The 22,554-nt window shown below is 38.4% G+C and overlaps 1 protein-coding gene across 22 annotated transcripts in view; it reads right to left on the bottom strand.

Annotated features, from left to right (window-relative positions):
* The window catches only part of COBLL1 (cordon-bleu WH2 repeat protein like 1), a 167,502-nt gene that overhangs the window by 16,336 nt on the left and 128,612 nt on the right, over window positions 1-22,554 (bottom strand). For 13 of the 22 annotated variants that reach the window (XM_082691217.1, XM_082691221.1, XM_082691235.1 and 10 more), the window contains 3 exons: window positions 6,174-6,327; window positions 5,633-5,707; window positions 3,911-4,048 (listed from right to left, as the gene is read on the bottom strand). In XM_082691217.1, coding sequence (XP_082547343.1) covers window positions 3,911-4,048; window positions 5,633-5,707; window positions 6,174-6,327 — 367 coding nt within the window. The remainder of the gene's footprint in view (window positions 1-3,910; window positions 4,049-5,632; window positions 5,708-6,173; window positions 6,328-22,554) is intronic. The other 9 variants (XM_082691218.1, XM_082691225.1, XM_082691223.1 and 6 more) reach the window with 1 other exon arrangement.

Genomic DNA, 22,554 nt, shown 5'->3' with positions numbered 1-22,554 from the left:
TCTGAAGGGGCGGCACCTGGGTGGCTCAGTGGGTTAAAGCCTCTGCCTTCAGCTCAGGTAATGATCCCAGGGTCCTGGGATTGAGCCCCACATCAGGCTCTCTGCTCAGCAGGAAGCCTGCTTCCCCCTCTCTCTCTGCCTGCCTCTCTGCCTACTTGTGATCTCTGTCTGTCAAATAAATAATAAAATCTTAAGAAAAAAAAATCTCTGAAGGGTGGCACCAGGAATTTTTAAGGCTCCTAAGGTGATTCTAATACAAAACCAGAATTAAAAGCCATTTAGACACTTAATATACTTTTTGAAAATATGAGTAAGTATTATACAATGAAAATTATTCCCACTCAGTTTCTCAGAGGCACCTTCCTTTAACAGGTTTTTCCTACATATTATCAGAAAGTATAATGAGCATACAAGCAGATACGCATACTCATGCTTCCTTCTTTTTTATGGGTCCATTTAATATAAATGGAAGCATACTATAGCTGATGTTTTTCACCTTCTGTTTCTCCACTTAACTATGGCTGAAAAAATCATCCCGTATCAGTGTGTGTGTGTGTGTGTGTGTGTGTGTGTGTGTGTGTGTAAGAATGATTCTCTTCAAAAGCTGCAGTTAATATTTCATTGTATAAGAATGAGTTTTGTCATTGTTCCTTTAGTACCAACAACAAATGTCCAACAGATTAAAAGAGGAGACATCCTAATTGGTATCCACAGTAGCTGTGAAATTTAATTTAAACCAAAGAATGAGTCTCTGAATCTTTGCTTATTTAAGTATAATCTAACACTGCCATTTACACAATAGCAGCTGAACAAAATTTAATTTTACCACAATGGGGGAGGGGGATGGTGTAGCATTAGATTATAGTGATCAGCACATCCACAAAATTTAATAAAAACTTCAATGTACTTGAGTATTTAAAGTAATGTATGTCTTTAATTTTATCTCTAGGCAGAAAAGTATGCTATTTATGCTATTTAACAAACAAATATGGAGACTTTTATTGACAGTTTCATTGTGAGTAAAAAAAGGAGATTACTCAACAGGAAAAATATTAAAGAATTTGAATTTAAATGAATTTTTAAAAAACACATTTTGGCAAGTCTTATTTTATTATGACATGTGAAAGCATCATTATGATACCAATGTATAATATTATGTGCCTACAATAGTATATCATGTTTGTGCAGTAAGAGTACATTTATATAATTTGAAAACTGTTTGAGAAAATTAACGTCTGTTCCAGTTTAGATGCAAATGTGTTTTATAAATGGCCCCTTAGCATATCTTAAGCTCCTTACAAATTAGTTTAACTGAGGAAACGCCTAGCAAGTTATTGTTATCCCTATTTCTCTCTTGCCCATCAAAGCTATTTCATATAGGCGTCCTGGGTGGCTCAGTTTAGCATCTGACTCTTGATTTCAGCTCAGGTCACATATTTCTGGGTCCTGGGATGAGCCCTGCCTTGGGATTCACAATCAGCAGGGTGTCTGCTTGAGAGTCTCTCCTTCACCCTCTGCCCCTCCCCCACCATTCCTCACTGGTGGGCACAGGCATGCACATGTTCTCTCACTCTAATAAATCCTAAAAAAAAAAAAAAAAAAAAAAAAAACTTCTGAGTATAGGACTCCTCACTGAGAAACCAGTCTCAGTTAAAGAATGAGTTATGTATTTCAAAAATCTTTTCAAATTATTTTTCTGAAATTTTATAACTTGGTAGTTATAAGCATCATATAGGCTTGCTTAAAAAAATATATATATATATACACATATTACATATGTGTATATATACATATTTTATTAGCTTGAAGAGTATTCCTATTCTTGAAAGTCTTAGGAAAGATTGTGATTATTTTTAAAAATTCTAATATTCCGGGGCACCTGGGTGGCTCAGTGGGTTAAGCCTCTGCCTCCAGCTCAGGTCATGATCTCAGGGTCCTGGGATAGAGCCCCACATTGGGCTCTCTGCTCAGCAGAGAGCCTGCTTCCCCCTCTCTGTCTGTCTACTTGTGATCTCTCTCTGTCAAATAAATAAATAAAGTATTTAAAAAAATAAAATAAAATAAAAAATTAAAATTCTAATAATCCAAAAAAACTTTCAGAGTTGGTTAGTTGACTAGCATAAATTGCCCCAAGCTTCAAAAAATAAAAAATCAACTTTGTTTTGTATATGTTATATGATGGCCACATTTTAGGACAATAAAAAAGACTCGGTGAGGGTTGTAAACAACAAATTCCACAAATAAGGCAGCACAATGATCATATTCCAGCTTCAAAAGTTTTAAGGGAAGAACAGTCGCTTTCAAAGAACACAGTGTTCAAAATCTTTGTAAAGTTTTAAGATTTAACAACTTTGAAAGTATAAATGTTTAAAAAATCACAGAAGTCATCTTTTGGAAGTTTAATTATTACAATCAAAATCAAGATATAGAACAAGTCCATCGATCTCCAAAAACCCCAGGTCCTCTGGTGATCCTCCCTTCCCCCTAAGTCTAGACCCTGCTTACTCTTTTCTCTATAGTTTCACCCTTGCAAGAATGTCATATGAATGAAATCATTCAACATCTAGCCATTTACAACTGGCTTCCCCATTTAACTCAAGGCTTTGGAGATTCAGCCATGTCACCGCATGTAGTATTCATTCCTTTGGATGGGTAGGTGGTAGCATTCCAATGTACAGACTGACCATAGTTCATCCGTTCCTCAGTTTAGGGACATTGGGTTGCTTCCCACTTGGGGCAATTATGAATAAAAATCCTAAAATAATTTACATGTTAAGTTTTTGTGTGCACAGAGGTTTTCATTTTTTCTTGGAAAATCCCTAGGAGTGGGACTGCTGGGCTATACAGAAAAATGAATGCTTAAATTTTATTTTTAAAAATTTGTGGGGCGCCTGGGTGGTTCAGTGGGTTAAGCTGCTGCCTTCGGCTCAGGTCATGATCTCAGGGTCCTGGGATCGAGTCCCGCATCGGGCTCTCTGCTCAGCAGGGAGCCTGCTTCCCTCTCTCTCTCGGCCTGCCTCTCCATCTACTTGTGATTTCTCTCTGTCAAATAAATACAGAAAATCTTAAAAAAAAAAAAAAAATACATATTTAAAAAAAAAAAAAATTTGTCGTGGTGCCTGGGTGGCTCAGTTGTTAAACATCTGCCTTTGGCTCAAGTGATGATCCCAGGGTCCTGGGATCGAACCCCACAGTGGGCTCCCTGTTCCACAGGGCGCCTACTTCTCCCTCCCCGACTCCTGCTTGTGTTCCCTCTCTCATTGTTCATCTCTGTCAAATAAATAAAATCTTTAAAAAAAAAATTATCAAACTATTTTCCAAACTGGCTGCACAATTTTGCATTACTATAAACAGTATGTGACATTAATTTTAAATAATTTTAAATAAGGACTCATTTTGAGTTAATAAAAAATTGAATAAAATTATTTATAATGAAATGCAAGTATTACCTAACTATAAATTTTTGCCATCTGGTAACAAAATAATTCCAATAATTTAATAGAAAAATCCCAATCAAAAGCAATACTTCAGAAAGTAAGCCAGGACTAGATAACAAAAGAAAGAAAAAAATTATATATATAATATATATATTCTTTAATATTCATAAAATTGAACACTGAAAATACAGAGTTCAGAGTTTTGCCAAAAAAAGCAGAAAGCCTAATAGAAGAAAAGCTGAAATCCTCCAGAACCACTTGCTTTATTCATCTTAGGCCTTGTCATATTCATCTGGTTAGGGAAAACATCAAAACCTCCAAACCTATAAGAGAATTTTTGAGTGAAAGGAGGAAACTAATATTTCTTTGAGACCTTTTTACACAAAGGGTAGCCAAGTAATGAAATGCTGACCTGGTGATAATCTTAATCTGCATTAAACCAAGCACCAGGTAGGAAAGGCCCAGCCACCTACATGTCAGAGATGTTACGGCCGCCTCAGGCGTTCCAGGGCATTCAGAGAGAGAGGGTTCATCCAGCAGTCTGGGCACAGTGCAGTGTTCGTGACTGGGGAGCCCGGGGCCAAGGGAGGAGTCTGCCAAAGAAGTAAAATCTGTGGAAATGGCACTTAGTCAACAGAGTTAAGGCAAGCAGAGAAAAAGAAGCATTTCGAATAAATCAGATCTATTAGCTCACAATTATCCATGTGTTAAACGAGAAGAGCTAACGGGGGTGAGGTGGGGGGAATAGATACCAAGCAAAGTCTGAATAGCATTCACACCTCCTTTCTAATACTTCTGAATCTTCTCATTTCACTTATATGGTTTGATATTATATAAATAAAATTCCTTTGTGGAAAAAAAGGAATTTTTTTTTTTTACTGTGAAGTTTTATTTGAGAACAACTTCAACATTTGAACATAAATACAAATATTACTTTAGGTTTTTTAATGAGGTTGGCAAATATATATAGATGGTTGGGATCTTTTAAGATTTTGAACATGAAAAATATACCAGGATTATGGTTAACTGACATGATGTATTATGCTAACATGTACATTTCAAAGTTGAAAGATCTTATAGTACTTGGTTTAACATTAATTCAATTGACAAAGGATTTCTAAACAGCAAATTTAAACATGTTTTGAGCTTTTCCAGAAAGTCAAGTCATGCAAAATGCATTACAAAAGGCAGACAGACAAAATATTAAAGACCATTATCTTTCGCAAATAAATTTTGCAAATACAGCAAATGAAGAGACTATAGCATGAAATAGTATTTTCAAAGGTGCTGGAGGTCCAGAAACCTGAGGTATCATTGATATTATTCTGGGTAAGACTTAAGAAATAAAAGTCATGACTAGTTATATAAGAATAATGTTCTTAATCACAGAGGACAGGAGAATTCTTATATAAGATGGGTCAGAATCTCAAATTCCTAAAAATCACCCAAGTATTAAAAGATTTAGGAGCATTTGGGTGCTCCTGAGTTTCTCCTGTGCTTATGAACATTAATTATAAAGACTAGATAGGGTTCTATTGAGCAATTTTCATATCTATAAAATTATACCCATGCTAAAGTACTGACAGAGTAATATTCTATTTTTGGTTAGACAGTCTTTCATATTCATTTATAGCTAACGTTAAGTCTAAGAATTAAGAAATTTTACCATATTTATTCTTATAATAGCTACTATTAAAACATAGGGAGACAGTATTAAGTTAATTTTTACTGGCATTTTATTTATTTAAAGAATCCAAAATGACACCATATAATAGGAAATACTTCAAGATAACAAATTTTTAACTAGGACACTATGTACATCAGATTCATACCTACGATAGTTGTGTAAACAATGGTACCTTACACACTGGTCAAAGTTTCTTCTGAACACACTAAGGTACATTCCTAACTAACATGTGTCATTCCTCTTGGGAGGAATGACACATGTTAGTAACCGGACTTGGCATAAGGAAAGTTCTTTCGGTACTATCACAAAACTAAAATTTTGAGTCCTGTCAGTTTCATACTCAACCCAGGGTGGAAATTTTTTCGTTTCAGAATGTAAAATTTGCGAAAGAAGAGTCAAAGCATCTGTGTCTCTTTCACAGACAGAGAATTATAACTAGATTCATTCCTCAACGACCTTGAAATGTCTTTTTCCAGGAACTACGTGATGTGGAGTAAAGGTGTCCTACCTGGGCTGGGCAGCCCATCAGGAGAGTTTGCTTCCAAAACACCGTCCGAAGGAACTGCGCATCCTGCCTGCAAGACTGGGAGACAGAAGCAGCACACCTTACAAACAAGTCACAGATATAGTAATCCCTTAGTAGCTTAATTCATGTGTATGTAATTTGGGAAGAGATAGCCCTAACTTTGTTAGAAGCCATTTCACCATCCAGCTTTGAAGCAACTAAAATCGACTTAGCTCCCCCTTCCTACAGGGAGTCAATCCTGGAACGAGAGTGTCCTGAAGAGATTCACAGATGACCACACACTCAATCTGAGGGTCAGGGAGCCAGGCAATTTTTTTTTTTTTTTTTATGTTGCGGATTTTTAAAAGGTAGTTAAGTGAGAATAATCAGGGGCTATCGAAATATTATTAAAATTAATTAAAAAGCCTTAGTGTAAGTATCATCTTTTAGTAAGAAGACCTGATTTATAACCTCTATCACTTGACTGTCTGTCTGAAATAAGACCTAATGTAACACGTAATGTTAATGGGAAAAGACACGTTACCAGTGATGGGACTGTTGTCATCACTTTGATGCAGGGGTACTTTGGAGGGTGGGGAAGGTGCTTTTCGCTTTGTCCTCTTCAAAGATGAACTGCCGGCAGATGTGCTGCTGAGCTGCAGAGAGCCGGTCCTCACGATGCCTGTTCCACACGGGCTCTGGGAAACAAAACGACCAGACACGATCTCTGTTTAGAAATGAATAGCGAACTCCGGGAAGATCCTGACCTTTACATCGACTACTTCATATGCCGAGATGCAACATAAGAGTCATTCCTTCAAAACACATTTAGGGAGCATCTGCCGTGTGCCAGGAGCTGAGCTAGGAGATGGAAACACAGCAAAATAAAATAGGGTCCTTCTCAAAAATCTTAGGCCAGGATGGAAGAATGGCATACGAATAACCAATTATCATGTGGAGGACCCATAAGCATAAGAGTGAAAAACTAGCTTTCAGAGAAAAATAGGGAGAAAATATGGATGTAGAGCAAGAGGCAGAAAGGGAAGAATGTCTGTACGTTAAAACAGCTGGCTCGATTAATCTTTCCTTTTTAGTACTAATGTATTAATGACAAACATCTCAAAAATTTATGTCTACCCACGGCAAGGTCACTTGAGGTCACCGGCTCTCTCCAGAGCCAGCGCTCACACGCCTGGCATGTGACTGTCCATGGACCTGAAGACAGGCCTGCCTCAGCGCCACCTGCCACCCCCTGGCGCACTGCCACGTCGTCTCACTCTTTCTCTTTATGACTGACCTGCTTCCAAGAGTTGTTCATAGTTTTTTTTTTGGTCTCCAACTTCTCATCCCCCACATGAACACTTCCAACCAGATATTTCCCAACTTTTGATCCAGTAAAATTATTCCTATCAAAGTCATCAATGATCACCACCACCACGAAACTAGTGGTTAATTTTTAGAACTCATTTATTTGATCTGTCTATAGCACTCGACAGAATAGGCCACCCTCTCACAATTCTCTTTTTCTTACTTCCAGGTTACCACATCCCTACTCTGCACAGATCTCAATGCTCCATTTTCTTTTAGGGTTCCTTCTCATGTCCGTCCTTGGGAACACTCTCTTCAGTATCTATGTTCACTAGGTTGGTAATCTCCTTTATTCCCTTGGATTTATGTATTATTCATATGCCAATTAATTCCAAACTTGTGCCTCCATCCTGGACCCTTATCTGATCTCCACTTAATATACCCAGACCTAATCCAGCAAGGAAAGACTTAAAACCTGCCACCCAAACCCAGATTGATTCAGTCCCTACAGCCAATTCTGATTAAACCTAAGGGCCCTCCCTCTACCCCTGTCCCCCTCCAGAGTGGATGTGGACACAGATCCTTAATTGCCATTTGGACTTTTGAAACAATCAGAAGAAGGACTCTTGGCAATAAAGGGCTGAGAAGAAATGCACTATAACATACAGCTGGATGAGTAGCATTTAAATATCCTTTTGAGTAGAATATAAAGTTTTCTTCTTATTGATTAATGATCTATCCCTGTGCTTGGAAACTTTCATTTGCTATCTTATAAAATTAACAAGTTGAGAAGTCATTAGGAAAAAGGTGAAAAATTCTTCTTAAATAATGCAACACTTCACTTTTCAAAATGATGATGTAACTATCAAAAGCTGTAGAATATGTCATTTTATTTCTCAGGTGAATTTACTCTATAAAGCCCTATCAAGGCACAACTCCTTTCTCTCACAGACCTACTTTACTGGTAAGAACATAGTTAGTGATCAATAAGTAACTGCTGAATGCACAAATTTGGGGCAGCATTTGATTTTCCTCCTATATCCTACAGAATTTATCCTACAGAATTTAAAACTTGTTTCCCGTGCTTAGACTGATTGCTTTCATGAGGTTTAGGATGCAAACCTGTGTTCCTCTTTGAGCCAGATTCCCAATCACCATCATTTATTCGCCTTTTCTATTACCTGATAAAAGCAGTCATGACTTGAATTAGTCATGAATTTTTCAAATGACAGTATCTTTCTACGAGTTAGAGCTCTTAAATTTTGGTCATAATAAAACATACTGTATAGAAACTAGAAGGGTGGGATTTATATGGCAGACTCCAAAGTTTATATGAACCTATCCATAACTCAAAGGCAAAATAAAAACAGACTCACATATTTCACTTATGTCCCCAGAGGTCTTAAAATAAGCAAACTTTTATTTTTGTACAGGATATTTATATTTCTATGGATAAAGAATTTAAAATTTGTCAAAATATACAGACTTTAGTTTTACTAAAACATTTTCAATAGCATTTATGAAGGCAGCTGAGGGAAAAGCAGAGCAAAGACATGAACTTTTTGAAGGAGGACATCTTTTATAACTTTATCCTACAGAATTTAATTCCCTTGACCCTGTTGTGCAGGTATAACATGAAAACAAATGGACATACACTAGAGAGCTGCAATGGAACCACAGAGACCAGGAAGGAAAATGTTAAGACAGCATGACTGTCACTGAGTGGTACCAGAAAGATGCAAGTAACCTGTCATAACTAGACTCCATGCTATAGTTAATGGTTAAGACTTACTACGTTTATGACAAAAATGTAAATTTAACAACTTATGTAGGATAGGCAAAGGGCAGAAGTTTTCAGGGAATACGAAAGATCAGTTTAGATAATCAGCTAAGAAGGAAAGGTAAGGTAAATATAAATCAGACTTGGGAGTTATTTTGTATTAAAATAAAACATCACTATTAAGACCAAAGTAGAGGAGACCCTGGACCATGAGAAAGGGATGTCCTAGGGCGCCTGGGTGGCTCAGTCGGTTAAGCCTCGGCCTTCGGCTCAGGTCGTGATCCCAGGGTCCTGGGATCAAACCCCTCATCGGGCTCCCTGCTCAGTGAGGAGCCTGCTTCTCCCCCTCCCTTTGCTTCTCCCTCTACTTTTTGTGCTCCCTCTCCTTTCTCTCTCCCCCTCTGTGTCCAATAAATAAGATCTTTAAAAAAAAAAAAAAAAGGAGGGAGAGAGAAAGGGATGTTCTATATCTACTGCAAACAGTCTTTTCTTGAGTAAAAGCCAACAGGAAAAGAAGCATTCGAGTTAGAAGTTCTAGGTGTTCCTAAATAGACCGTAACCAAGAAAAGTGGTGTATACTGAGGAATGTGGGTGCAGTATATGCAGCCAGCATACAAGAATAGAGCACTTCTAACCCAAGAAGGACAACTTCTAGAAAGCAGATTCACTAAACCACCACAGCTGCTTAAGTAAACACATCATGAGTTCCCATACAAAATGCTATGGAAAGAAAAGCAAAAATGAACTATATGGACTTCATCAAGATAAAAGCCTTCTGCACAGCAAAGGAAACAAACAACAAAACCAAAAGGTAACCTACAGAATGGGAGAAGATATTTACAAATGACATATCTGATAAAGGGTTAGTATCCAAAATCTATGTAGAACTTATCAAGCTCAACACCCAAAAAAACAAATAATGCAGTTAAGAAATGGGCAAAGGAACGCCTGGGTGGATCAGTTAAGTGTCTGCCTTTGGTTCGGGTCATGAATCCAGGGTTCTGGGATTGAGCCCTGCAACAGTCTCCATGTTCAGTGGGGAGCCTGCTTCTCCCTCTGCCCCTCTCCCTGCTCATGCTTTCTCTCTCTCTCTCTCTATATATATATATCTCTGACAAATAATTAAACAAAATCTTTGAAAAAAGAAATGGGAAGAAGATATGAATAGACATTTCTCCAAAGAAGGCATACAGATGGCCAACAGACACATGAAAAGATGCTCAGCATCACTCATCATCAAGGAAATGCAAACGAAAACTACAATAAGATGGGTCAGAATGGCTAAAGTCAACAACACGGGAAACTGACGTTGGCAAGGATGCAGAGGAAGGGGAATGTTCTTACGCTGTTGATGGGAATGCAAGCTGGTGCAGCCACTCTGGGAAACAGTATGGATGGTCCTCAAAAAGTTACAAACAGAGCTACCCTACGACCCAGGAATTGCACTACTAGATATATACCCAAAGGATACAAAAATACCAACTCAAAGGGGCACATGCACCCTGATGTCAATAGCATTGTCAACAAAGCCAAATCATGTTAAAAGCCCAAGTGTCCATCAACTGAGAGATGGATAAAGAAGATGTGGTGTGTGTCCATGTGTGTGTGTGTGTGTGTGTGTGCGCATATGTATGTGTGTGTGTGTGTGTATATATATACATATGTATGTGTGTATATATATACATATGTATGTGTACGTGTGTGTGTGTGTGTGTGTGTGTATAATGGAATTAAATTACTCAGCCATAAAAAAGAATGGAATTTTGCCATTTGCAATGATGTGGATGGAGCTAGAGGGTATTCAGCTAAGCAAAATAAGTCAGTCAGAGAAAGACAAATACCATATGATCTCACTCATATGTAGAAGTGAAGAAAAAGAATAGATGAACACAGGGGAAAGAAAAAAGAGAGGGAGGCAAAAAAGACTTTTTAAAAAAAAAGATGTTATTTATTTGATAGAGCACAAGCAGGGAGTGGGGTAGGTAGGGGCAGAGGGAGAGGGAGAAACAGAGAGCCTGACACAGTGCTTGATCCCAAGACCCCGAGATCATACCTGAGCCAATCCTGGGATCATGACCTGAGCCAAAGGCAGACACTTAAGCGACTGAGCCAGCCAGGCTCCCTGAGAGACTACAGAGAACAAACTGAGGGTTGCTGGAGGGAGGTGGGTGGGGGATGGGCTAAATGGGGGATAGGGATTAGGGAAGGCATTTGCTGTGTTGAACACTGGGTGTTATATGTAGGTGGTGAATCACTAAATTCTGCTCCTGAAACTAATACTACATTATATGTGAATTAGAATTTAAATAAAAACTTGAAACATTAAAAACAAATGAAAGGCTAAAAAAAATTTTAAAAAAAGAAAGAAAATAGGCGAGCAAGGCCATCAGTGTCTAACCAAGCTGCATGCTTAAGCCCTAGTTTTCCTGTGCCCTTCAGGAGTGTGCGCCTAATAGTCTCCTAACCGCCCTACCCCTGCATTAGTCAGGCTTGAGCTACTGGGTATTTTTGAAGGTGAGTTTGTGTCTAACTGGAGAGAGGCTTCTAGAGGGTTTGCAAGTTGGAAGGCGGCCTAGTGTAATGCTTACCAAACAAATGAGCTTTGTTTGGGCTTTGCCAGGGCTTGAACTTGGGAGCATGGCCATCTAGTGTCTCTGTAGCGTTCAGCTCCTCATCTATAAGGTGAGGAAAGTAAGAGCACCTACACCTCAGAAGGGTCCGGATGCTTATGAGAAATGGCATGTGTGAAAACTCAGCACAATGCTTAGTATACAGAACCTGCTTCGTAAACATTAGCTGATGTTACATGCAGCTCATCTACTTTTAAGTACGTGAACATGATCTGTAAATAAAATAAGCAAATGATAGTTCCTACATAGATTGAAAAGTATGGATAAAAGGAGGTACTTATTCGAAGACTATACTTTGTCCTCAGTGATGGTGGTTAAGAGTCCTGTTAGAGTCCATCTCCATAATAATCAACCTTAAGACCCCAACACAGCGCCCAGTGTTCAGGAACTGGTGTTTAGTCCACTTCAGAAGCCAGATTCATTGTGTGTAAATTCACTGTGTGTAAAAACTCCTCCTTGGTTACCTCAGGCAGCTCTATCCTCCCCAAGGGAATTTAATAAAAGCACAATACTTCACACTAATTTGCTAAATCTTGGGGATGGGTATATGAATTTTTGTATAATATGTAAATTTGAATATTTCATAAATTTAATGTAAAGAATTAAAGTTGAAAAACTATTTAGAGTGGTTTTTAGCTTCCAGCACCAAAATACATTTCCTTTGGCCAAATTATGGCTGAAATTTTTAAAAAGAAGTTGAGATTAAACTAGATTTAAGTCCAAAGCGTTTACAAAATAAGAACACAGGGAAGTTTCTACTTACTAGGGTAAAACATTTTGGTTAATGATTAGAGATGTTCAATTATTTACTTTAGTTAGAGTCACTAAGTCTGCCTGCCATTAGCAAAAACTGCACCCTTAACAGAAATGCACATCACTGAGCTTTACAGTCTGTGAAAAGGAAAATACTGCACAGAGAAGAGAACACTAGCGAAAGTGGCAAGGTCAAGTTGAAAACCATGCCAGATACTTAATCCCTCAGAATTCACACCCAGATCAGGATTTACTGGTTCAAAATGGAACTAAATTTAGATGAAGAAAATGGAATTGAATGGCATTCAGTAGATTTACTGAGTCCTAGCTCTGTACAAGTTATTAGATCACTTATTAATCACTGTTGAATTATACGAAGTGGGTCACTGAAATCAATAGATTCTGTAGAAAAGAGTAAAGGAAAAACTACAAATAGAAAAATAAGAAAAAAATTTGACTCAAAGGACAGAAATACGGTAGCCCAGCTTCAAGGACATTGTTAAATGTTTCTGTTAGAAGCTTTGGGGTTTTATTTCCATTTATGATTTCTACACGTGGAGAGGAATGGGTTAGAGGAGAAAACCTAGGCCACCCCTTGAAACTCTTAAAACTCACCTTTTTTCCTTAAATGCCAGAATCACATTATCCTTCTCCAACCTGAATATTCTCTATAAATCTTACAACATACTATTTAATTTACTATGAATCATATCCTTATGCATGACCTGTTACCTAACTAACGAAAGGTCAAGTCTGAACTCTTAACTCTCTTTTTTTTTTTTTTAAGATTTTATTTATTTATTTGAGAGAGAGAGCGCACAAGAGAACACAAGCACAGGGCTGCACCAGAGGGGGAGAGAGAGAAGCAGGGAACCGGAAGCAGGGCTTGACCCCGGGACCATGACTTGTGCCAATGGCAGACACTTAACCAACTAAGCCACCCAGACACCCCAGGTCTGAATTCTTAATTCCTGATGGAAGAATTCTTTCTAAAATAAGTTTACAAGTTGAACAACAGGTCAGTTTTCTTAAACTTCAAAACATATAATTATAATAAAGTAAATGTAATATAGAAGTATGAAGTATTATAATGAATTTGCAAAATAAGCAAAGTTGTACCGGCAAGTTTTTTTTAATCACAATGAATTCAGTTTTACTATTGATTTGATCATAAAATTGGCAAAAATCTCCTATAAGATACAAACAATACATACAATGATGAGGGGAAAAAAGAAAAAAATCCTTGTAAACTCCAACCAGTACAGGTTACCTCACAGAAGTTTTGGTGTCCAGCCTTTTATACATATCCACTATACTTGGTTATACACACACATGCATTTTTTTACTTGAATGAAGGCATATATGCCAGTTTCTCTCTTCATGAAGCCTTTAAAATAAAATGCTATTTTGGTGAGGCTAGGGATGTTTGTATTGCTGCCCTGAATCTCCTTCCACACCCATCCCCTCCCTTAAATGGCACGTGCTCCTAAAATCTAGAACTTCTATATCCTACTTTCATGTTCTTTCAATAAACCTGTTTAAAGATCCTTCATTGACAGAACTGAAAGTCTTCGCCTGTCTAGGTCAACGTAGATGAAGAAAACCCCTATCAGGAACTAGAGGTGATGTGTCCCATTCCAGACTACTGTATATAGGGGAAAGAGAAACAGGGTAGTAGTATCAGGGCCTGGAGCTCTTAAAGCCACACTATGGAAGCAGTCATCTATTATGCCAGTTTTAAGGGTGTTCCTATCAACTTGCTGAAATAAATTCTATGACAGCAAGCAATGAGATTAGAGCTGGGTTCACTTAGAGGTGTCTAAATACCACCACCACTTGTATCTTTTTTGGTTACTAAAATTATAATCCCTGGGGCGCCTGGGTGGCCCAGTGGATTAAGCCGCTGCCTTCGGCTCAGGTCATGATCTCAGGGTCCTGGGATCGGGTCCCGCATCGAGCTCTCTGCTCAGCAGGGAGCTTGCTTCCCTCTCTCTCTCTCTCTGGCTGCCTCTCTGTCTACTTGTGATTTCTCTCTGTCAAATAAATAAATCTTTAAAAAAAATTATAAAATTATAATCCCTTCAGAGGATTCTTGGTGGCCAAGCTTGTTACTAGATTTCTCTCAAAATGGTCTAGATTCAAATTCCTTATTAGTCAATGATATCACCTGCATCCTCCAATTAACAAATTCATTAACTTGAGCATATCTTCCTCAAACTCTGTATCCTCTACCTCATTTTATTGATGTCCAAAGCACCAGGGTTCACTTTTGTGTTACAGTCAGAGGTTCAGGGAGAAAGATGTCAGTTAATCCATGTTGTTGTTGTTTTTTAAAGATTTTATTTATTTATTTGACAGACAGAGATAGCAAGTAGGCAGAGAGGCAGGCAGAGAGAGAAAGGAGACAGCAGGCTCCCTGCTGAGAAGAGAGCCTAATGAGGGGCTTGATCCCAGGACCCTGAAATCATGACCTGAGCCAAATGCAGAGGCTTAACCCACTGAGCCACCCAGGCGCCCCAGTTAATCCATGTTTTACTTCATTATTGTACTTTAGAGTTTCAAAAATCCTCAGAGAAGTAATACTAGGACTAGGCATCAATATCTGATTAATACTGATCAAAACAAAGATCCACGTAACAAAGCACTTTTATCTGTTAAAGGCCAATTCTAAAAGATAACGAAAGATAAAATAATTTGGCCACACTAGAGTTGGAAGAGACCTTTGGAAATTTAGTTACAAAATCTTATTGTACAGAGGGAAACCTAAGCCACAAAGAAGTTCAATGGCTTGTTCTTCAAGGTAGAAGACAAAGAAGGCAATGAGAAGAATTATGACAAGAGACCTATTGGTAGACTCAAGACTCTCTCTCAAGCCAGAGTAGGGTTGCTTCTACCATAGTATACTTCCTTTCCAGCCCTTCTCCATGTAGGTCAGAGACAGGCAAACAAACAAAAAACCCACATATTGTTCAACCTGGGTTATATACTCTTGCAAGGTTTTAAAATTTCTCTCCCTAAGGCAACCTGTGCTTTCATTTCATCAACACTATAATACTTTGAGATATCATAAAACCAAGTCTTATTAGTGATAATCCCTTACTAATGACATTTTTTAAATGTCCAAAGATAAGAGCCTAACTCAGTAATACATCTAAGATGAAAAAAGAGAAGATAAATCAGGAGAAACCAGAGGTCAGGATCAAGTTAAAAAGACAGACTACGGTGGTAATTAAGGTTCTCCATAGTCAGTGATCAGAACAAAAAAATGTCCAGGGGTAGGGCAGGAGAGTAGGGAACATCTATATATTAACTGACTTATGGCCCCCACCAGAGTAAAGCAGCAACCAAGGGAACAAACAGTGATCAACTCAGTTAATCTTGGAAAGGGGCCAAGGCTGTATGGCAGGTGTTACCCGAGTGACCCCATAGTTTTATCCCCATGGCTCCAGGAAAGAGGCCTGCTTTTCTCTGCCCTGGTCTCTGGTAGATGCTGGTTACCAAAGAAAGGCATGTTCTCGCCCATGAGGTCCTAAATGTCATAGCGGTAGAAAGCCTAAGTAAGCTTCATTCTATAGGAACTTGTAGAGGAAGATTCCTAAAACTGATTATCTTAAATATTTTATTAATTCAGTATGTACTTCAGAATGACACAACTTTTGTGTACTGGTAGATAAGGGAGAAAAATCCACACTAACTCCATTAATGACCTGTTATTCTTTGAAGTGTATTATTCTTTAAAGTCTAACAGCTTTATAATGAGCATAGTTCCTTACGTTTGGTCGGAGGTAAAGCTGGCAGAAACCTAAAAAGTAATGGCTCAGAGGAATTTTCAAGAGCACTAAATGAGTAATGTGCTTAGTACCCTGGTCTCAAAATATTAGTAAGTGCTCTGTAAACATTGGTCATTAATTTTGCTCTTGTGATTAAGACTCTTTGAAAATGTGATTAAAACTACCAACACTAAATATATTTTTATATATATGGGAAAGCCTTAAAAGGGGAAAGCAGATAATATTCTGTTATGCTGCACTGGTGCATTTCCCTACTGAATGAAACAAGTCATATTTTTGGAAATACAGACAGCTGTATCCCGTATATCAAACAAAAAATGCCATGGCAACTACTGTTCCTAGGCAATTGTAGAATTATGTGTGTGGTTTTCTTTCTATATGATAAATGTAAGTGGCGGGGAAAATCAAATGTTGTGTGATAACCTGGAGGAAAAAACCAAAAAGAGAGATTTCTTAAAGATTACAAATACATGCTCTTTTTACAACCACCTTAATGACTCTGCATAAAACATCTAGGGTTAAAACTCATTAAGTGAAACAAAGACCAAATAGATTCTTGCACATTTTATAAACATATGACAATCTATCATCTTACCTGCTTATAAACCATGATAAATATTAAAAGGTAACACTGAGTAAAAAATGAATAATGTCAAATATTTCTTAAAAACAATTAAATCAGCTGTTAAAAAATGAACACACTCTAAGTATTAAATTTCATTTGCATAATACTGAATGGCAAAGTATTTCCATTTCTCGCCATCTGAGTGTTTGTCTGCACCAGGATGCAAAATGAGACTAAATAAAAAGTTCAAGATATGGCGGGCCTGGGTGGCTCAGTGGGTTAAAGCCTCGGCCTTTGGCTCAGGTCGTGATCCCAGAATCCTGGGATTGAGCCTCGCATCGGGCTCTCTGCTCCACAGGGAGCCTGCTTCCCTTCCTCTCTCTCTGCCTGTCTCTCTGCCTATTTGTGATCTCTGTCTGTCAAATAAATAAATAAATAATCTTTAAAATATATATATATATATTCAAGATAATTCCTTATTGTGTTTCCAGCCAGAAGCCAATATCCTAAAGAAAATGGGATTCCATTCTAGTAGCCCAGGAAAAGCTGCTTTACTGCTGCATACACACATAACTCCAAGAGCCAAACCATACCAAATGTACAAAAATAAAGAATTCTCCAAAAGCTTCTGTAGATTCTGTGGGTCAAAATTATCCCCAACTTGTGTCCAACTCTTTCTCCTCTTCTTCAAATGTAAAATCAGCCTTCATGAAAGGTTCATTTGTTGGGGCACCTGGGTGGCTCAGTGGGTTAAGCCTCTGCCTTCAGCTCAGGTTATGATCTCAGGGTCCTGGAGATCAAGCCCCGCATCAAGCTCTCTGCTCAGCGGGCAGCCTGCTTCCTCTTCTCTCTCTGCTTGCCTCTCTGCCTACTTGTGATCTCTCTCTGTATCAAATAAATAAAATTTAAAAAAAAAAAAGAAAGGTTCATTTGTCAATAATCCTAGGACATCCTTTGGCCACAGATTTTATTAAATGTGTTCTTCGTGGAAACTTGGTCAGTGAACATGGTACAGATACTGGATTTCTGAACTTAGTGTCAATCTCCGAATGCTAAGTGATTTTTGATGTAAGCCAATGTCATTGCATTTCTGACTTTTGTCATGTGTGATATAAATGACAATCTACATAAATAACTATATACACATAATCTTATTGTAAATAACTGTATGCATTTATACAGTAATACAGGGAATATGGTTTAGGTAAACAACAGTAGGAGCCAGCCATTACATATGTTGTTGCATAAATGGCATTTCAAATCTTTAGGCAGAATCATATTGCTCAAAAAGATGGGAGGAAAACTGCCAGAAAATTTCTAACTGGATAGCTGTCTTCTGCAAATAAAGATTTCCATAGAGGACAGCATATTCACCCTTATAAGGAACAGGATACAAGGCTTGAAATGTAAAGGAGTATAAGGAGCACGATACAAGGCTTAACATGTAAAAGAGTAGAAAAATGTAGAAATTTAGAGACATGAAAAAACAATATAGTAACAGTGACAGTAAACTACATGTTCTTCAAAATGTATTCCTTAGGTGGATCAAAAAATTTTGATCCACAGTTGCAAAACGGTACCAAAAAGCAGGTTAGGATAAATCAGTTTACTGACTGGTATCTTTATGGACTCCTCTTTAGAAACTGCACAATCAGTTGCCAGAATTAGCTCAGAAAACCAACAGCCTTTTATGTGAAGAGTTTCAGGCTAAGCTTCAAAATCACTATCCAATACTTTAATTTACCAGAATGGAGAAATGCCTTATGAAATGAGGCAAATCATTAAATACTGACAGCCAAAAAGCATAAAATAGGTGTGGTGAACAAAATTTTTGAAAGCTACCGGTAGACTGACCGTAAGCCTGTGTAAAGCAAACAGAATATCAATGACTATTTAAGAGAATACGAACATGAAGGGACAGTGCAAAATGAAGAAAACCGCATAAGTTAGGTATCACTTTGTCATACATTACTGTTATTTATCTAGCTCTATTTTCTGAAACTTCACACACAAGAGATAAGCATTTGCTATTTCTAATATAATGTAACTATTTCCAGTATTTTCTTTCTGCTTCATTAAATGATGCTTTGGAGGGGAAAAAAAGTAGAAAATCAGACTGTTGTAGGTCTGTTAAACAGCGCACCCTTGTGGTTTATTCTGACTCCTGAACAATAAAAATCTCCAGGATAATCTATCCAAAATTCCTCAGGGATTTGAAAATAATTTTTTTTCCAGATACTTTTTCCCCCAGCCTGCTATTACTTTCAATCATCAGAATCATAGCCTTTTTAAAGAGTCAAATTCAAAACTAAGTTGTTTAACATAAAATGTCTATAGTAATAATGACATTTTAAAATTTTAAACATAAAACAAGCAATAAAGGGGCTCTTGGGTGGCTCAGTCAACCAGCACTTGACTTCAGCTCAGGTCATGATCTCCAGATCATGAGATCCAGCCTCACATCAGGCTCCAAGGTGGGCGTGGAGCCTGCTTAAGATCTCTCTCTCCTGCTCCCTCTGTCCCCCAGCCCCCTCAGGCTTGCGTGCACACGCTTGGGTGTGCTCTCTTTCTCTCTCCAAAAAAAAAAAGATAAATATGTGAGGTGATGGATGTGTTAATTAACTAGATGGCAGAAATTCTTTCACAATATATACGTGTTTCAAATCACCACAATGTACACTTTAAATATTTTACAGTTTTCTCTCAATTATACCATGACAAAGCTGCAAAGAAAGAAACAGAGGTATAACTGCCCCTCCCCCATTTTGATCGGTTTGTAGAGGGCCTTCAATGCATCAAACATACCTGCCAGTTATCAAAGTTTCTGCATTGGGAAGACAAGTTAAGTACTGGTCTTATCCTTACTCTGCACCCTGGATTTCTCTAATGCATGACTTCAGCAGAAGGAAAGAAACGGACAAGGAAAGATAAGGGAGACTGAAGAGAGGACCCGCCAACGGGATGCAAAAATAAAAAGAAAGCACAACCAAAGCGATCCCGAGCTTTGAAATCTGGGAGAACAAAACTGAGCCTGATTTTCAGTATGCTAATTTCCAGGTAGTGATGAGGGAATAAGCAACCCCGACTTCAGTCTGCGGCTGGAATAAAACACTGGGATTGGAATTACAAAACTGACATCAGTTTCCCAGGGCTGTCGTAACAACTTAGCATGACCGAGTGGCTCAAAACAACAGAAATTTATTCTTTCACAGTTCTGGAAGCCAGAAATCTGAAATCAAGCTTTTGGCAAGGCCATAGCTCTCTGAAAATACAAGGGGAAAATCCTGCCTTGCCTCTTCCCAGCATCTGGTGGCTCCTCGAATCCCTTGGCTATGGAGGCATGACTGCAATCTCTGCCTGTATCATCACATGACCTTCTCCTTTCTGTCGTTGTGCATGTGTCTCCCCACTTACAAGAACACCAGTCTTTGGGTCTGGGCCCAGCCTAAAGTCTGCAGTGATCTTACCTCAAGATCCTTGACTTGGACATATCTTCTGGAGGGACACTATTCAAACCACGACAGTTGAAAACTCAACAAAGAACATGTCTTCTCTGAAAGAGTAGAGTGCTTATAGGCTAGGACCATGGATTCAGTACCTCCAGATTTAGGAGACAAGTAAAGGGAAGTGGAGGCAAGGGAAAAAAAGAGAGAGAGAGAGCTGAAATATAAAGAGAATCAGGACCAAGAAAGAGAGAAAAACCAAGAAAAATCAAGACCGAGGGGGTGATTTTGCACATCAAATATGGTGAGGAACTTAAGGAAATAAGTGCTGAAGGATGCCTAGGGGGGCATGAGTTCACATGAGCATGCACACACCCCAAACCATGGCTTAATTGTTAAGAATTTTTATAATGAATAAATTAAAAAATGGTTTTTCAGCTTCTCTAGGGAGGAACAAGTTATTCTGGGTCCTACTTAACAATACATCAAAGAACTACCCAGATGTCCAGATCAAAAGAAAAAATAATTAGAAAATTGTATAAAGATGTCCAGTTTGCCAAAGGCAACATATAAAAAAATAATAAGATTACTTAACATGGGAGCATCCACTGGTCATAGAGCACAAAAGAAATGGTTTTTGGTGAGGCCCCTGGAAGCACAGGCTAGAGTTTTAAGAAGCAGACTATTTCTCAGACAATGTCGTCCTCTTCAGGTCTAAACACAGAGGAAGTTTACCAAAACTAAATGCATGAGGTCATCTGGAATAAAGATTTGTGACCAGGAGCAAAGATTTATTTCTACATAAAGAAAAGACATGGGGGGCCTGGGGGGCCCAGAGGGTTAAAGCCTCTGCCTTCAGCTCAGGTCATGATCCCAGGGTCCTGGGATCGAGCCCCACATCAGGCTCTCTGCATAGCGGGAAGCCTGCTTCTCCCCTCTCTGCCTGCCTCTCTGCCTAGTGATCTCTGTCAAATAAATAAATAAAAATCTTAAAAAAAAAAAAAAAAGACTTTGGTAATTAAAAAATAAGTTAAGATTTTATTTATTTCTTTAACAGAGAGACAGAGAGAGAGGGAATATAAGCAGGGTGAGAGGGAGAGGGGGAAGCAGGCTCCCTGCTCAGCGCTGAGCAGGGAGCCCTATGCAGAAGACTCGATCCCAGGACCCTGGGATCATGACCTGAGCTGAAGGCAGATGATTAACGACTGAGCCACCCAGATGCCCCGCTAATTAAAAACTTAAAACAACCCTGAAAGTGCTGCCTTTTAAATGACTTACTATGACGAAATGTAAAGGAGTTACAGCCACAAAATGAAGTCTTTGGGGACCCTGACTTGGCCTCTGCTTATCTCACTCAATTTCAATCTCTCCTCATTCATGCCCAGACATGCCATAGTCTTCACATTCCCACCTCTTTGAACATGCTTCCTGTTGCCTCAGGTACTTCCACATAGATGTTAATACTGAACCCAAGAATCACCTCTTCTGTAACACTTCACCCAACTACCAAGCAGTTACTTTGAAAAACTTTGTAGCAAATGATTCTATCATTTGAAAAAATAACAAATCCTCCTGAATTTTAAGGTGAGATTTTATACCAGGGACATCAGACAAAAAAATCTTAATAGAAATAAGAAGACTGGGCGCCTGGGTGGCTCAGTGGGTTAAGTGTCTGCCTTCGGCTCAGGTCATGATCTCAGGGTCCTGGGATCAAATCCCGCATTGGGCTCGGGCTCTCTGCTCAGCAGGGAGCCTGCTTCCTCCCTCTCTTTCTGCCTGCCTCTCTGCCTACTTGTGATCTCTGTCTGTCAAAAAAATAAACACAATCTTTAAAAAAAAGAAGAAGACGACAGCTTAGCAGATGATTAGTTATTTTCCAAATAACTACTGAGTTTAAGCTTTTTTGTTGTTGTTGTGTTCATTTCTATCAGGGTTGTGTGTGTGTGTGTGTTTGGGGTTTCTTTTTAAGATTTTATTTTTTGAGAGTGCGTGTGTGCAAGAGCAAGCAAACGAGAGAAACAGCAATGAGTGCAGGGGATGGGGGTCTGGAGGGGTATGGAGCAGGCAGAGGGAGTGGACTCTGCTGAGCAGTGAGCCTGACACAGGGCTCAATCCTGAGACTCCAGGATCATGACCTGAGCTGAGCCACCCAGCTGCCTTGCTATTTACTTTTTAAAGGCATATATGATAGTTTATAAATAACAACTAAAAACTATATTAAAAACTTTTGAAGTTAAGAAAACACAGAAATGTTTACTGTTGGTTGGGAGGAGTTAGTTTACTTATGCATTTAGTTTACTAAACTTCCAAGGGTAAATAAAACCCTTCAAGTAGATATAAGAAAACTTCTCAGTGTCTCAAATATCTCAAAATAAAATTTGCTTTCAAAGTTACTTGAATCATTTGTCTGATAATAAGCAACAAAATATAGTGTCTCTTGTTTAATCACATTTACTTAAAACTTTATTTATAGTCCACATGAATAAAGCAAAGCATGTATACACTATAGGCAAATGAATTTCCACAAAACAGCACACTCCAGGAAAAGGTGGGAGTACAAAGAAGCAACAGTAAGTCCGTATGGACGAAAGATGTACCCAGAACACTGCTTTGGGCATAAGAGTAGATAAAAGTAACTGCAATATAGTCTACATA

The sequence above is a fragment of the Mustela nivalis genome (assembly GCF_964662115.1).
Source record: "Mustela nivalis genome assembly, chromosome: 11".
Classification (NCBI taxonomy): domain Eukaryota; kingdom Metazoa; phylum Chordata; class Mammalia; order Carnivora; family Mustelidae; genus Mustela; species Mustela nivalis.
The sequence above is the reverse complement of the archived record's forward strand: the minus strand, read 5'-3'. Positions and strand labels throughout refer to the sequence as shown.